Source organism: Python bivittatus, unplaced genomic scaffold (assembly GCF_059951505.1).
Source record: "Python bivittatus isolate LINGU-HERP-01145 unplaced genomic scaffold, Pbiv_v1 ctg000220_np1212, whole genome shotgun sequence".
NCBI classification, from domain to species: Eukaryota; Metazoa; Chordata; class Lepidosauria; order Squamata; family Pythonidae; genus Python; species Python bivittatus.
The window spans coordinates 2,070,706-2,084,593 of NW_028277048.1; the positions used below are offsets into that span (position 1 = coordinate 2,070,706).

A 13,888-nucleotide genomic window follows, 5' to 3' on the forward strand; every position below is an offset into this window, starting at 1 on the left:
CCCCCTTTGTTGCACATTGAGTTGCCGCCAAACCCTCTTCTCCGCTTTCTGGTTTGGGTCGGGCTACCACCAGCGGCAGGGGGCGCGCTGGATGATGGAGGGGAGCATGTTGGTCGCAAAGGTGAGGGAGTGAAGGGAGAGTCGCGCGGGGCGGGCCCCCAGGAGGGGAGTTCAGGACGGGGGTGGAAGGGGCGCCCCAAAGCAGAGATGCAGATCTCTCATCGCGGTTCCTTTAAGCACCGCCGCGCTCCTGCTGCTGCTTCTCTGCCTGGATGGTCTCCGAAGACAGCCTGAAGTGCCGGCGCTTTGATCAGCCTGAAACATGCACCCGGGAGACGTGTGGCTGCTGCCTCTCCCCTTCTTAGTTTTGGGGAGCCGAGGAAAAGCAGTGGCTTTTAAAATTGGTTTACTCGACGCAGTTGTGTGGGATTGCACAGCAAGCTGAAGCACAGGCTGCATTCACACAAGACATTTCCTATACAGTACTTTGGACATCCTACATTGGTCCTCTCCCAATCCTACCCTGAACTCCCATGCCGTAGGGTTAGATTTCAGTTTTGGAATGATGAATGAGGAACTTGGTAACACCTGCCTCATCCCCCATTCTGTATAGCCTTTCCTTCCGCTACTGCCAGGGGTAGGTGGAAGATAATCTGGATTTCCCAAAACATCTGATTCACTTATAGTAGATGAGCAAGGATGTCTGACTTTCATTTACCCAATGATAAGAACAACACATTGTCTACCCTTTCCCTGTCCCCTAAGTGCTACTGCAGACAAGAAGAGAGCTTGGGATCACCAGCTATAAATTTCTGTGTGGAGCGGCCTTCATTTCTGATACACAAAACCTGTTCCTGGGGTCAGGATGAATTTGAAGTGTACGTCTTTGGCACTTGGCTTGTGTTGATGGATCTTAGCATTCTAGAAGGTGTAATCTCAGAGGGTGAATTTTATTAAATGGGTAAAATTGATTTATACTTCACAAAAGGCACAGATAATTGTAAATGGAGAATTAACAAAAACTGGTGAGATAAGAAAGGGACAAGACAAAGATGCCCATTATTATTCATCTTAGCTCTGGAAGTATGGAAGGCATAAGACAAGATGAAGGAATTGCTGGAGTGAGGATTAAAAGAGAAATATATAAATTATGGGTGTTTGCCAATGATTTGGTGATAATTTTGGAAAATCCTTTGGAAGGAATAGAAATATTAATGGAAAAATTAAAGGATTTTGGTGCGTTAGCTGGATTTAAAATAAATAATGAGAAAATGATGTTAACAAAAAACATGAGGATGGAAGAGCAAAAAACTGAAAAAACCAGTTTTAAGATTGAGAAAAAAGTGAAATACTTGGGTATTACTATGACCAATATGAATCATATGTTATTTCAGAACAATTATGTTAAGACATGGAATGAAATTAAGGATGTGCTAAGATGGGAGAAATTGTAATTGTCATTGTTGGGGGGAAATTCTATGATTAAAAAATGAATGTTATTTTTGTTTCAAACAATACCTGTTTTGACAACTGATGTACCATTTAAGCAATGGCTGAAAGATATGTCTAGGTTTGTATGGCAAGGGAAAAAGCCAAGGGTTAAATATAAAATCTTCCAAGATGCAAAGGAATGAGGAAGATTGGGACTGCCCGATTTAAAACTGTATCTTGCAGCCTGCTGCTTGGCTGGATGAAGGAATGGGTGCTGCTTGGAAATAAGAGAATTTTAGAACTAGAAGAGCATGACCTGAGGTTTGGATGGCATGGTTTTCTATGGTACGATAAGGTTAATGTAGATTTTAAAAATCACTATATTAGAAGTGCCATATTGAAACATGGAATAGATTTATTGTGCTTGAAAATGCCTTAATGGGTCTCAGCACAAGAAGCATTTTATAGAAAAGAAACAGCAGGCAAAAAGAGAGCTGTTAAAACAAGAGCACGAAGAACATAAGATGAAATCAAGAGATCAACTGACTTGGATTTAGCTTTCAATGGTTCTCATATGCACAGTTAAGAGAAAGATTTAAGGTAGATAACAGGGCATTTGGAATTGAACACAAGACAGAATTTGAAATAAAACTATGTACAAATGATGAACATGTAATTGATAAAATGTATAAACTTTTGTTGAAATTTGAAATGGAAGAAGAACAAATGAAAGAGTATATGATAAAAAGGCTAAGAACTTTGGACATAATACATTGATGGAACAATGGGAAAATATGTGGCTGAAAGGACTGAAATTTACATTATGTTATAACTTAAAAGAATTTTTTAACAAAATGATGTATCATTGGTACATGACTCTAGAAGAATTATCCACAATGTTTAAAGGTATTTCAAGTCTCTGTTGGAAATGTGGAAAACATGAAGGGTCATTTTATCATGCCTGGTGGACTTGTAAAAAAGCCAGAAAATTCTGGGTTCAAATACTGTACATACAGTGATACAAAGAATTTTAAATATTAATATTCAATTGAAACCAGAACTTTTCTTGTTGGGACTAATGGATAGACGATTAGAAAACAGTTATGGAAGATTGTTTTTATATATGATAACTGCTGCAAGATTATTATATGCACAAAAATTATATATATATATATATGTATAAAATATAATTTAAAAATATAAAAATAATCTCAGAGGGTCCATCTAATTCTGTATACCTTTCCTAAGAGTGGTTAAGTGCAGAGAAAATTTAAAGGAAGATGCAATATGTAAGTAAACATCTTTAAGTTCAACAAGGTTTAAAATCATTTTTAAAAGTGACATTAAAATATTGTACCATACATAATTATTCCTTTAAGTGCTAAGTTAAATTCTGAACAGCAGAATGTAAATGAGATATAGCCAGCTAATAAACAGAAGCTATGTGTTAAATATGTTGTCATATCACATCAATAATTGAAGATCCTAATTCATTCAGACCAAGTCTACAGGGACTAATGGGGAGGAGTGTTCTAGCTTTATGATTTGTACACATGTGCATTTACAACCTGATTGTTGCTTCCACAGTTTGGGGAAGTGATTCAGAAGAGGAAAGTATTAAATCAACCTTTTTTTTTCCTGCAATGCTGTTTGCCAAGGCCAAAATCCCATACAGAAAGGCAACACACCACTTTTGAAATCACACACAGTGGAAGCTACTAATTGGGAGCAAGAATCATGTGGTAGGAAACAGGTTACACATTCCTGCAGCCATCAAGGCTGCACTGTGTTTCTAAGTTATAGAATATGGTTGTCCCAGGCTTGCTGAGAGCAGAATCTCCACAGGTAATTTAAAAACCAAAAGCTCTTTGAAGATTAATTCCCAACTTTAAGAAACAGAAACTATTTAGTTTCAGATGAGTTCACAATTTGCTTTGGTGTATCTTTATGATGCAGAATAGGTGGATAATATCCCACACTTCCTGGTGAAAGGCAGGGCTGATCATCCCCCTCTCCCTCCATTAGTTTCAAAGATCATCCTGTAAAAGTAATGTTATACAGCTGCTGCAAGCACAAAATTGGAGCTGAATCTAATAAGTGATCCAAACTATAAGCAATCTAAACAATTAAACCCGAGAGAAAGAAAGATGATCCATAGGAAATAGGCTTGCAAAGGAAGGTGAAATAAATAACTGAAACAAGCAAGGGAATAGAACCTCAAACCCAAGATTCCTAGCCAAATTTCCCTTCTGATCCGAGGTATGATCATTGTTTGTCTCCTTGCCAGGAACAAGCACCTTGTGCTGGTCTTCCAAAATAAAGTGAAGGTTTTGGAGAAGGCTACACTCTACTTTCCAGCCCGAGTCTCCTGCCCCAGGTTGTTGGTTCTCATATATTTGATTCTGCTTCCAAATTAGGGTCTCTGTTTCTCTCTCTTAGGGGTCAGCTACAATGACACTTGCCAAGGATAAGCAGAACCACATCAACTCTTCTAACCGGTGCTTCACTCGGGCAAGCAGCGCTGTATTAGCAGTAGGTATCTTGATGGGCTACGAGCATGTAGCAGGGAACTAACATTTGTGTTCTGCTCAAGAGACATTAGGAGTGAACGCTGGCTCTTTCAAGAGAGAGCCTGCCAAGCCAACAAGTGACCCACAAGGGGCCTTTGAGTGTACAGGCTCATACATGCTCTTGAAGCCAAAATGACTTGAATCTTTTCCTCATCTTTTGGATTGCAATGGGGTGGGGGCATTAAATATCCTGACCTCATGAGATGTGAAACAGTTTTAAACTCAGATCTTTCATGTTTTCTTACAGCCCAAAATACAGTAAGTGTATTGTTTTATAGCATGCATGAGCTTAAGGGAGGTACGCTAACGATACACTCAAAATGCAAATGCAAATTTTGTCCTATGTAGAATCCAGAGGGGCATTGCTGGCAGATGATGGCATATATTGGGTTAGAAGAGGACCATGTGAAGGCACCTCTAATCTTATGGGTGCACTTGTTGGGTCCTGTGATGGTACTGTTGGTGTAGATGTGGGGACAAAGTAGACATCTGTGTTTGTTGCAAGGTCTGGTTCCCATGTTAGCATAAGTGTCCTTTCGTTTCTTGTTGCTTGTGAGAATCTGCTTCAGATTGGGAGGTGGTCTTTATGCAAATATGGGGCTGCCACCCAGGCAAACTTTGTGCAAAAGAAGCAATGCACCTAAATTTTACATCAGGATTCAGAACAAGGACAAAGTAGTATCAGAGCATTTCAACCTCCCAGGATATTCTATAACAAACAACAAAGTGATTGTTTTTGGAAAACAGAACTTACTTCAACACTGAGCAAGAGGCTGCTGAACTCATACATCAAAAAGTTTCAGATAATCTCAGAAGGTCTCAACAAACCCAAGGGTTTTTTTTTAACACATTGTTACTTGATAAGGTATTGATAATCTGTCTTACATGTAACCTGCATCTGTGTAACCAACCTGTCTTCCCCTCCCTTTTTCCCTGCCTCACCCCAATTTAAATTCTACATCAGTCTAGCCCAGTGTTTCTCAACCTTGGCCACTTGAAGATGTGTGAACTTCAACTCCCAGAATTCCCCAGCCAGCATCTTCAAGTGGCTGTGGTTGAGAAACACTGGGCTAGCCACTCTGTGCATCTGAGAATTAGGCTGCAACTCATGAACGTTTATGCCTTTTAATAGAATTTGTTAGTCAGAAAAGGTGTTACCAGACTCCTTCCGATTGTTTGCCCTCTGGCTTCTGAAATTCTCACAAAGGAAGGAGGATGGTCCCATTCCTTTGCAGGCAGAGCATTAGAGAGAACACAGCTCTTGGTAAAAAAAGGGTAACATCCCCAAACAGGCCTGAATGAAAGAAGTATGGATAAAGAAGTGCAGCTGGTGTTACACTGGTCTGTTACATTTCGTGAGAAGGATTTTGTTGAAAGTAAGCACTGTATGCCATAAGGCTCCTCAACTTTGGAGGGCTTGTTGCTATATTTGGAACTGAGTGATGGGAGTTTTCTTTCTGTCACAGGGCCAGGTGGATTTGGCTATGTCGAAGCCGCAAGGTAGGTGACATGCTTCTTTTTGAGCTTTTGCTAAATCTGCTAGTTGAAGGGGAAATAATGTGTCAAGGTCAAGCATGTCTCCTTTCAGTGGTCATGAAGAAAATAAAAAATTTTTTTTAAAAACTGCACTTGGATTTTTTCCTGAAAGTGAGTCTATCTCCCTCATTTCCCCCCCCCTTCTCTCTTCTCCTCCTTTTGCTTTTCCTGTGTCTTTAACCTGGGTGCAAGAGTATAGAGATTTCTGAATTCTCCAGGAATCCCTGAATTCGTACTTGTTCAGTCCTCCTTCAAGGTTTCTATGAATGTTCTCTCCCTTCTCATCCATCTACAACATCTAAGGTGATGTCTTCTTCTTGAATCCCCTCCTCTCTCCTTTGAGTCAGTGTCCTTCAGGGGAGTTGGACCAGAACTCCAATCACTGTACATGCTGGCAAGGATGATAGGAATTGCAATCCAACCCACATGGAGGGCATCTATTTGGGGAAGGCTGCTTTTGGTATTTCTCCTCCTGACTTTACAAACTATCTTTTTAGTCTCCACTGTCATTTCTACAGTGAAGACATTCTGGACGTGTTTCACCTAGCTAGGTTTTCTGATGCTTTCCATTCTGTTCTCTTTCAAAAGTCTTTTCTTGCTCCTACTCTCTGATAGTTCATCTTTCTGATCATGCCCCCTTTTTTTCTCTTTTGATACTCAGCCCAGCCATATAGTCAAACACCCAAATTCTCCATTGCCCCCTTTGGATCCACTGTCACTTGATTTCTTAATGCCTTCTCCTCTGTTGGGAGTTACCAATCCACACTCACTAGAAAAGGATGCTCACTGCCACTTAGAGATGAAGTGGAGCCAAGACCCTGGTTTTGCATGACAAGGTTCATCCTCAGCATACTTGAGCAATAATAACAAAGAGAACCTATTGTTGCTATAGAAGTGCCAAAGCAAAAGATTTCCATGTAGTGTCCGGGATTAATTCTCCAAAGTAGACATGGGGGTAAAGCTCAGCATTTTTAGTTTTCAGAATTAAGGCTTGCTACTAATAACAGGCCTGCTTATAAAAGAACCACAGGGGTGCTTAAATGTTTGTGAACCCTTTTGAATTTTCAGTATTTCTGCATAAATAAATAAAACGTGATCTGTTTGCCACACAAGTCCTAAAACTAGATAAAGAGAACCCAGTTAAACAAATGAGTCAAAAACATTGTACCTGTTCATTTATTTATTGAGGAAAAGGATCCAATATTTGGGTGTACCCCAAACATTTGGGATATTTGGGTGTGGCAAAATTATGTGAATATTTGTCTCTCTCGTTGCAATCCCAGAATCCCAGTTGACACTGAAAAATGATCTGGAGCTCATCAGAGCTCAGCTCCATGCCCAAACCAAGGTATGTATGGTGGCAGCTGGCATAAACCTGGAAATCTGCTTGTGATTTCAGTATCACAATCTATGTTAATCCTATCTGTGCCACATTTTTTCCCCAGGCTTTTCAAGCACTGAGCCACTCAATTACTCTGTTAGAGCAAGAGAGCAACCACCAGCAGGGCAGGATCAATGAATTGGAAGGTATGAAATATGAATACTGTCCTACTTGTTTATGGCCCTGCAAACCCCATGATAGCAGGAGATATCCAGTTCTAAACTAGAAATCATTTAAGTCTTCGCAAGGGGAGAGGATGATCCCTGGAGCACTAAACTTTTAGGAATTCTTGTATGCAAAGTTCCACAGAGAGCCTGGTTTCTTATTCATTTCTGGCTCCAGTGGTTATGAAAAATACAGAAGCAAGATAGAGAGGTTATACAATCCCTACCCCTAAGCAACCTTCAGAAGCAGAATTGAAAACATTTTCTAGCATCTTCAGTGTAACTCAGTCTGGAAGAATTGCAAGGGTGTTTTATCTTAGAATCCCAAGTCTGCCCTGAGTGACATTTCAAGAATTGTATAGGAGCATCTTCATAGAATTAGGACTGGTAAATCAAGAATGTGCAGAATATCATCCCTACTCTCTCCATTACCAAAAGATGAATCAACCTTTTGTATCTTCCATCCTTTCCAGAGGAAGTAGAATTTGCTGCCCGCTTATCCCATGGGGAGATGTTTGATGGGCTAATACAGAAAAAAATCCAAGAACTTTGGAGATCCATGACCACAGAGGTAGAAGGGCTTCAGGGTTCCATGATCCAGAAGCAAAGTTCAGTGGAGAATCTGGCTCAAGATGTCCTTGAGAGGTAGGAGAAAAGGCTGAGTGGGCAGAAAAAGAAATGAGCTCTTTCTTGTAGATATTGGATAGGTAGAAAAATGGCCAGGATAGGCTGGGCCTCCACAGTTTTTACTATAAATCTCTTTCCACTGCTCTTGTAATTGAAAAAGTCTTGGGTGATAGACTGGTGGGAGGAGCTTGGATGGCCAAAGGCTAGAGGGCAATAACAGTGGTTTTATGCTCTTGCTTAATAATAAATCATCTTAGGGGTTGAATTTCCAGGGCTATATTGTAAAGCTGCCCTGTGCTTTCTCTTCTTCCCCTGGCAGCAAAAAATTCCTTTGGGAAGAGTTGGAATCAGTTCAGGGTGAACTGCGGCACATCCAACAGAAACTAAGTAAGTAGTTACTAGTGATATTTTCTTGTAACATTTTGTTCATATCCACTTCCAATATGCAGCAGATCCTTTTCTGGCAGTATTTTCCCACCATACATTGCCATTACCATACATTCAGTATTGCCACAGCTCTCCAAATCTTCTGGATTCTTCTCTGCAATAGACTCTCAACCATCATCCCATCAGCCAATTTGGTGGCAAATATCAACTTCCTTTGTAAAAAGACAATGTCTCCTTCAGATTGACAACTCCTGGTGACATCAGGATTCCAGATGCCCAATCTAGCCTATAGCTCAAGGATTCCCTGGAAGACTCCCACCTAAATCCTGAGCAAGTTCAAACCTGATTAGCTTTTGAGTCAAGATTAGTCTCCTGAGACTTGATCACCTGATTTAACTCTCAGAGAAGCAGAGAGAAAGGGGGGGGTGTCTCCCCACTTGACTAGGATTGAGCAAATTCCATATGCATCCATGCCATTGTCATCATTTAGCCCAACTCTTCTTCCTCCTGCTGAAAAATTTGTACACCAATGCTTCCCCTGGGAATTTTCTTTTCTATATTTGAGAAAAAAGATTCTGCAGCCTTCCAAAGCAGCTGGCTCTATGGCTGAATTGCTTTTATTAATCAGGAAGATTTTCCTTATACAGTACTTTAATGCTATTTAATTTCATGCTATTTTCCTTTTAATTTAATAGGTATCTTACCCCTGACTAGGCATATGAGATCTGAAAAAATCAGACGATTTGGTCATTTCCCCACAAGAGACTTATAGCAACTTCTGGAATCATCCAATAATTCAACCATCATTGTGCCAAAATAACAGTAATGGCAATAGACTTTATATCACCTTAACAATGGCTGGATAATGCTATGAAAGTGCAATAAATTACTTACGGCCTCTCAGGTACTCTAGCAAAGAAGGAAACTATGTTGGAGTTGTCATGACTTGGACTATCCAAATCCATACTGGCTTACAACTTCCTGTTGTTTTTCTATAGTGTACACATGTTAAGTATCAGATACATTTCTCTCTGTTCTCCTTTTTGATGGTAAATATGCCACTTGTTATTGTTACTGCTGCTCTGTCTGCTAGGGGAGCTGTGACTAATGACATGTGTATTGTCCACTGAAGACAAGGACTTAGAGCAAATATTTTCAGCAGAGCCAGAGGCTCCCAGAGGAAGCCACGTGTGCCTGGTGCTTCACAGAAGTGAGAAGAGGGAGTTTAAATGGTGATGATGGGAGTGATCCTGATTGGGTGTGCTTGGCTCTTATCTTAGAGGACCAGGAGGTTGATATCACTAGAAACCTTGTCAGCATTAAGAAAATGCAAGAGAATCAAATGAAGTGCACCAAGGTAAGTTCCTCCACTTGGCTTCACTCTTGAGTTGGAATCCTCCTGGGAAGAGCTGATGTTAGCAAATCCTTCTCTAGGAGCCACTGTTAAATTGCACATGCTCTTATCAGTTAAAAAAAACTCAGCTCATTTCACTGTAAAATGAAAATTAATCTCTCTCACCCACTTGCCCATAGGGTGGTTTTGGGGCAGAGTAGATAAGGTATTTTATTTTATTTTAGAAAATTTCTACCCTGCTTTTTGCCCCACAAAAAAGCCTCCAAGGTGTGATTCATCAGAAACACTAGGAACAGGAGGCAGAAAGAAAGAAGAGCTTGGCAGAGTCAGGGGTGCATAGTTTTCCTTCTGCCAATCCCACCTCCTGAATTCTGTCAGCCATTGTGGGGGCAAACAGTGTGGGGAGTGATGGGCACAGTGAGGGAATGGCATGTAATGCCAGAAAAGTAGGACAAGGAAGAAAACAGAACCTGCCTAAGAGAGGGGGTGTTGGCATTGCCAGCACTGTGCATGTAGGTGTACATAAAATAGCCAAGATTTCTAATATGGGGAAGATACTGGGGAGAACCAGAGAGCCAGTTTGGTGCAGTAGTTAAGACATCAGGCTAGAAACTGGGAGACTGTGAGTTCTAGTCTTGCCTTGGGCACCAAACCAACTGGGTGACCTTGGGCCAGTCACCCTCTCTCAGCCCCAGGAAGTAGGCAATGGCAAATCACTTTTGAAATCTTGCCAAGAAAACAGGGACTAGTCCAGGCAGTCGCCAGGAGTCAAAAACTGCTTCAAACAAACAAACAAATAAATATAAGAACTATAGTTTTTATATCCTACCAGTGGACTTTTTAAGAACATAGCTACTGTAGAAAATGGCTTCTGATGTAGGTGGGCTCTAGCTCTGTTTCAGCAGGGTTTTCTAGTGTTAAGATGGGCAGAGTTATAAGCTTTAATTATATGATCTTAAGAAGCTCAGAAATCATCAACGAATGTAATTAAATTAAATTACTATATGTAATTATAATTGAATTACACTAAAGCAGAATTCATCACTTTCCCTGCTCCATTTCTGCTCCTGCGCTTGATCATAAGGAGACCTCTTGGCTGGAGAATTAATATCTGTTGTTCAGTGCACGGGATCAGTTGTAGCTGTGGCGGACAACCTCGGCTGTCTTTCTGGAAGTTGGTGGTCTTCAGCCTCCCACTTCATTCCATCCACATCCCCCATCCATGTGGCCACAATCTTTTTGGAAAGCAGGACAGTGGCAACCTTTTAATAGAGGATGGATTTGGGCAAATAAACCTGCTTCATGGGAACTGAGTAGAAGAGCAGTAATGCATTTTTAGTGATCTTGAGCCTGTGTTAGCCCACAATGGTGGAGGTCTGATCACACAAACTCCCTGTGTCCTGCTGTGTAGTCAGTGTGTGACTATCCAAGCCATGAATTTGTGCTGATACAGGTACTGTTTTAGCAGTTCACCCGGAGGTTTGTAGCAGAGTGTTCCCTCCTGGATATCCACCACAGGCTGTTTTGCATCCCAATGTATTTATTTGACACTTGACCTTTCTCTAGTTCCTGTGCCAACTGAGGGGCAAAATCCCAGAGGATGCCTTAGAAGCAGTGGATAATAAAGCAGGGACTGAAGAGCTGAATGAAATCTGGTAAGAACTGCTCCTTGGGAGTTCTGGATGGGAAAGCCTTGTCAACTCTCTTCCTGCCTCAAGCACTAGAAGGAAGTTCTTGAATTTGACATCTTTCTCTTTGGTGGACTTTGGTGTCTGGCATCTTCTTTCATTTTATGAGACACAGGAATAGGCATTTCTGGGGCTTGAATTTTCTCCACTAGGAAGATCAACCATATATATATATTTAGTAGTCGTATACTTCATTGATTAGTCAGTTGACCATATCAAAGCATAGGCATCAGCCAGAGTAAGATATAATAAAATGGAATAAAGTGAGGTACAATAAAATAGATAAAATAGAGTGCAGAGATATATAATAAAATGAATATTAAAATTTGAAAGCAGTATGTGTTTAGGTGAATTCATCACCTTTGTATGCAAGCCCAATGTGTTCTATAAAACGTGTTCTCTGTTGGACAGCCCTGACTATAAATTTAACAATTCTAGTGACTACATATTTGTTTGTGCCCTGAAGGAAATAAGATAATCTTTAACAAATATATGTCCCAATATATGGTTCTGTCAAGGAGTGTCTGTAAGTACTGAGCCCTTACCGAGGCATATAATTGACAGTTGAACAGGACATATGCAATGTCTTCTATTTCTGATGCTTCACAAATACATATTCTCTCAGAATATGGCACTTGATGGAATTGTCCATATCTGACCATAGAATCTAACTGCTTGAATCTTGCTCGGGTAAGAGCTCTCCTATGATATTGAGTCAAACCCATTGTCAAGTATTTTTGTGTTTGGAAGGACATTTTATTTTTATCCAGCCATTTCAATGACCTGATGTTTGCATGTGACTCAATATTGGTTTGGGGATTAACATCCAGAACTCTTTGTTTGAATATTGCTTTGGCCTGATGTCCGGCTGAGAATAGATATTGTGTTGAGAAGCTGAGATGTGAGATGATTTGAAGAAGTTGATTGATCCATGTGGTGGGTTGAAGTGTGGCCATCTGTTCTTCAAGCCACATTCTGTCAGGTTCCATTGAGAGGATCCTCCACCAGTAATTAAAGACTTCAATTACTGTTAGACTATAAATGGAATGGGTGCCAGTTTCAGCTCTTATTGCTGCTGCAGGTGTATTCCTGTCGGTCCCTGAAACAGTTCTTAAAAAGCTTGCTTGATTTTGTTTAAATAAGGAGGTCTTTGATAGGCTCCACAAATCTGTGCCATATGTTAGCATTGGTACAATTTTCACCTTGTGGACCTTTAGAATGAGAAGCAGAGAGCTTGGGTGGCTGTAACTAAGTAATTTAGTTAGCTTTTTGGAGCTTGTTGTTGCCTTTATAGAACTTGGTTTGAAGTGGTTGGCCCAAGACTCTGTATCCGTAAAAACCAACCCTAAATATGAGAAAAAATCTATTTGTTTTATAGGCTCTCCATCCAAGTGCCAATTGTATTGGGGCCATCTTAGGTCAGTGATAGAAGGCTGTTCCTTATCTTTCCTATAAGTAGATAGATTCAAACGTGAGTCTAAGAAAATGCCTGTATTCCAGACCAATCTTTATCACCTCTGGAAATAAAAGGATAGCATATTTGAATCCATTATAAATAAAAAAGAAGAGAAAAAGAAAAAAAGAAATCTGGATAGTTGCTCCTACATTACAAAGTACTAGTTTTGGATCTGTGGAAGAAGTTGTAAAGTGACAAGCTGCCCCACGTCTGAAGGATCAACCAGGGTGGTGGTTTTAGAGCCCAGAACTATACTTTCAGCCTGCATAATTAACTTTGTATATTGTCAAAGGATACAAGGAGATGTTCTTCTTGTCTGTTTATCTCAGCAGCAGGTGATCCACAAAGGAAATCATAGCAGTTCCTTTGACTTTCTTCCTATACAGGTCAGCTGTCAACACTTTACGCAACTCCATTGTCAACAACAGCATCCGGAGTGACAAGAGAAATTCTTCAAGAATGAAAGGTGAGTAGGCCTAGTTGTTCCATCTCTGAACATGGAAAACCCAGGCTGTGCTTGCTTCAGTGGACACCATCCTTCAGGGTTCAAAATAATCTTCAGTGTGTTTTCCCAAGCCTATACTCCCAATAAATGTTGAACTACAAGTGCCAAAGCCCCAAATAACTGGAAATTATAGACGGCCCAATATATTTGGAGTGTGGTATTTATATATTTGGGGGGGGGTGTACTAACTAGGGAAAAACAAATATGCAACATTCCTTTTAAATATTCCTCTGGGGTGAATCTGTCAGCCCTTCGGAGTAGTCCAGACAGGAAACCAGTTGCTAAGACTTACAGTAACAGAATCTTGCAAATCTGAAAGCACTTCCCCCTTCCCCTGCCTTTACTTTCCAGAGAACTGGGGAGGGTCCCTTCTGAGATGCTTTGTCTGTCCCCATCCCTCCTTTGGACTCAGATTTCATTTATCAGACTCTGATCGAGGCTGCGGCTCTTCCCTGTGTCTCCCAAGGTTATTCTCACAGCCCACTAGTGGCAAAATACTCATCTGCAATCAGTGGCAAGACTTGCTGGATCTCAGTAGAGCTCAGTGGGACAAAATGGGGGACTGTGTTTCCTAATTTGTCTGCCTCCTCAGGAGACCTTTCTAAAAGCAGGAGGCAACTGAGGATAAATAAAGGGTAAGATGGCTCCACCCCTCCAGAAGTCTCTCTCTGGGATCTTTTTACAGATCGAGGGAGCCGACATCACCGAAAAACTAACTCACCTGGCTCCAATTTCTCTGATTCTGCCCTCTATCAGCACCGCCGCAGCAGCTCAGAGCACAGTTCCTAG

General features: G+C 40.8%; 1 protein-coding gene across 1 annotated transcript; it reads left to right on the forward strand.

Annotated features, from left to right (window-relative positions):
* Positions 1-48: 48 nt before the first annotated feature.
* Positions 49-13,888, forward strand: CCDC159 (coiled-coil domain containing 159). The gene is made up of 11 exons (XM_088138502.1): positions 49-121; positions 3,871-3,963; positions 5,468-5,501; positions 6,821-6,885; positions 6,983-7,064; positions 7,556-7,727; positions 8,029-8,096; positions 9,377-9,453; positions 11,017-11,105; positions 12,981-13,060; positions 13,785-13,888. The coding sequence occupies exons 1-11, from the start codon at positions 92-94 to the stop codon at positions 13,886-13,888; spliced, it is 894 nt and encodes a 297-aa protein (XP_087994628.1). The 5' UTR covers positions 49-91.

Bases quoted from the DNA above. Each gene is read 5' to 3' on its own strand.
- CCDC159 (XM_088138502.1), top strand. From the start codon at position 92: ATGATGGAGGGGAGCATGTTGGTCGCAAAG. The intron at 6,886-6,982 runs GTATGTATGGTG...TTTTTTCCCCAG, and splicing joins AGCTCCATGCCCAAACCAAG to GCTTTTCAAGCACTGAGCCA. The intron at 11,106-12,980 runs GTAAGAACTGCT...CTTCCTATACAG, and splicing joins GAAGAGCTGAATGAAATCTG to GTCAGCTGTCAACACTTTAC.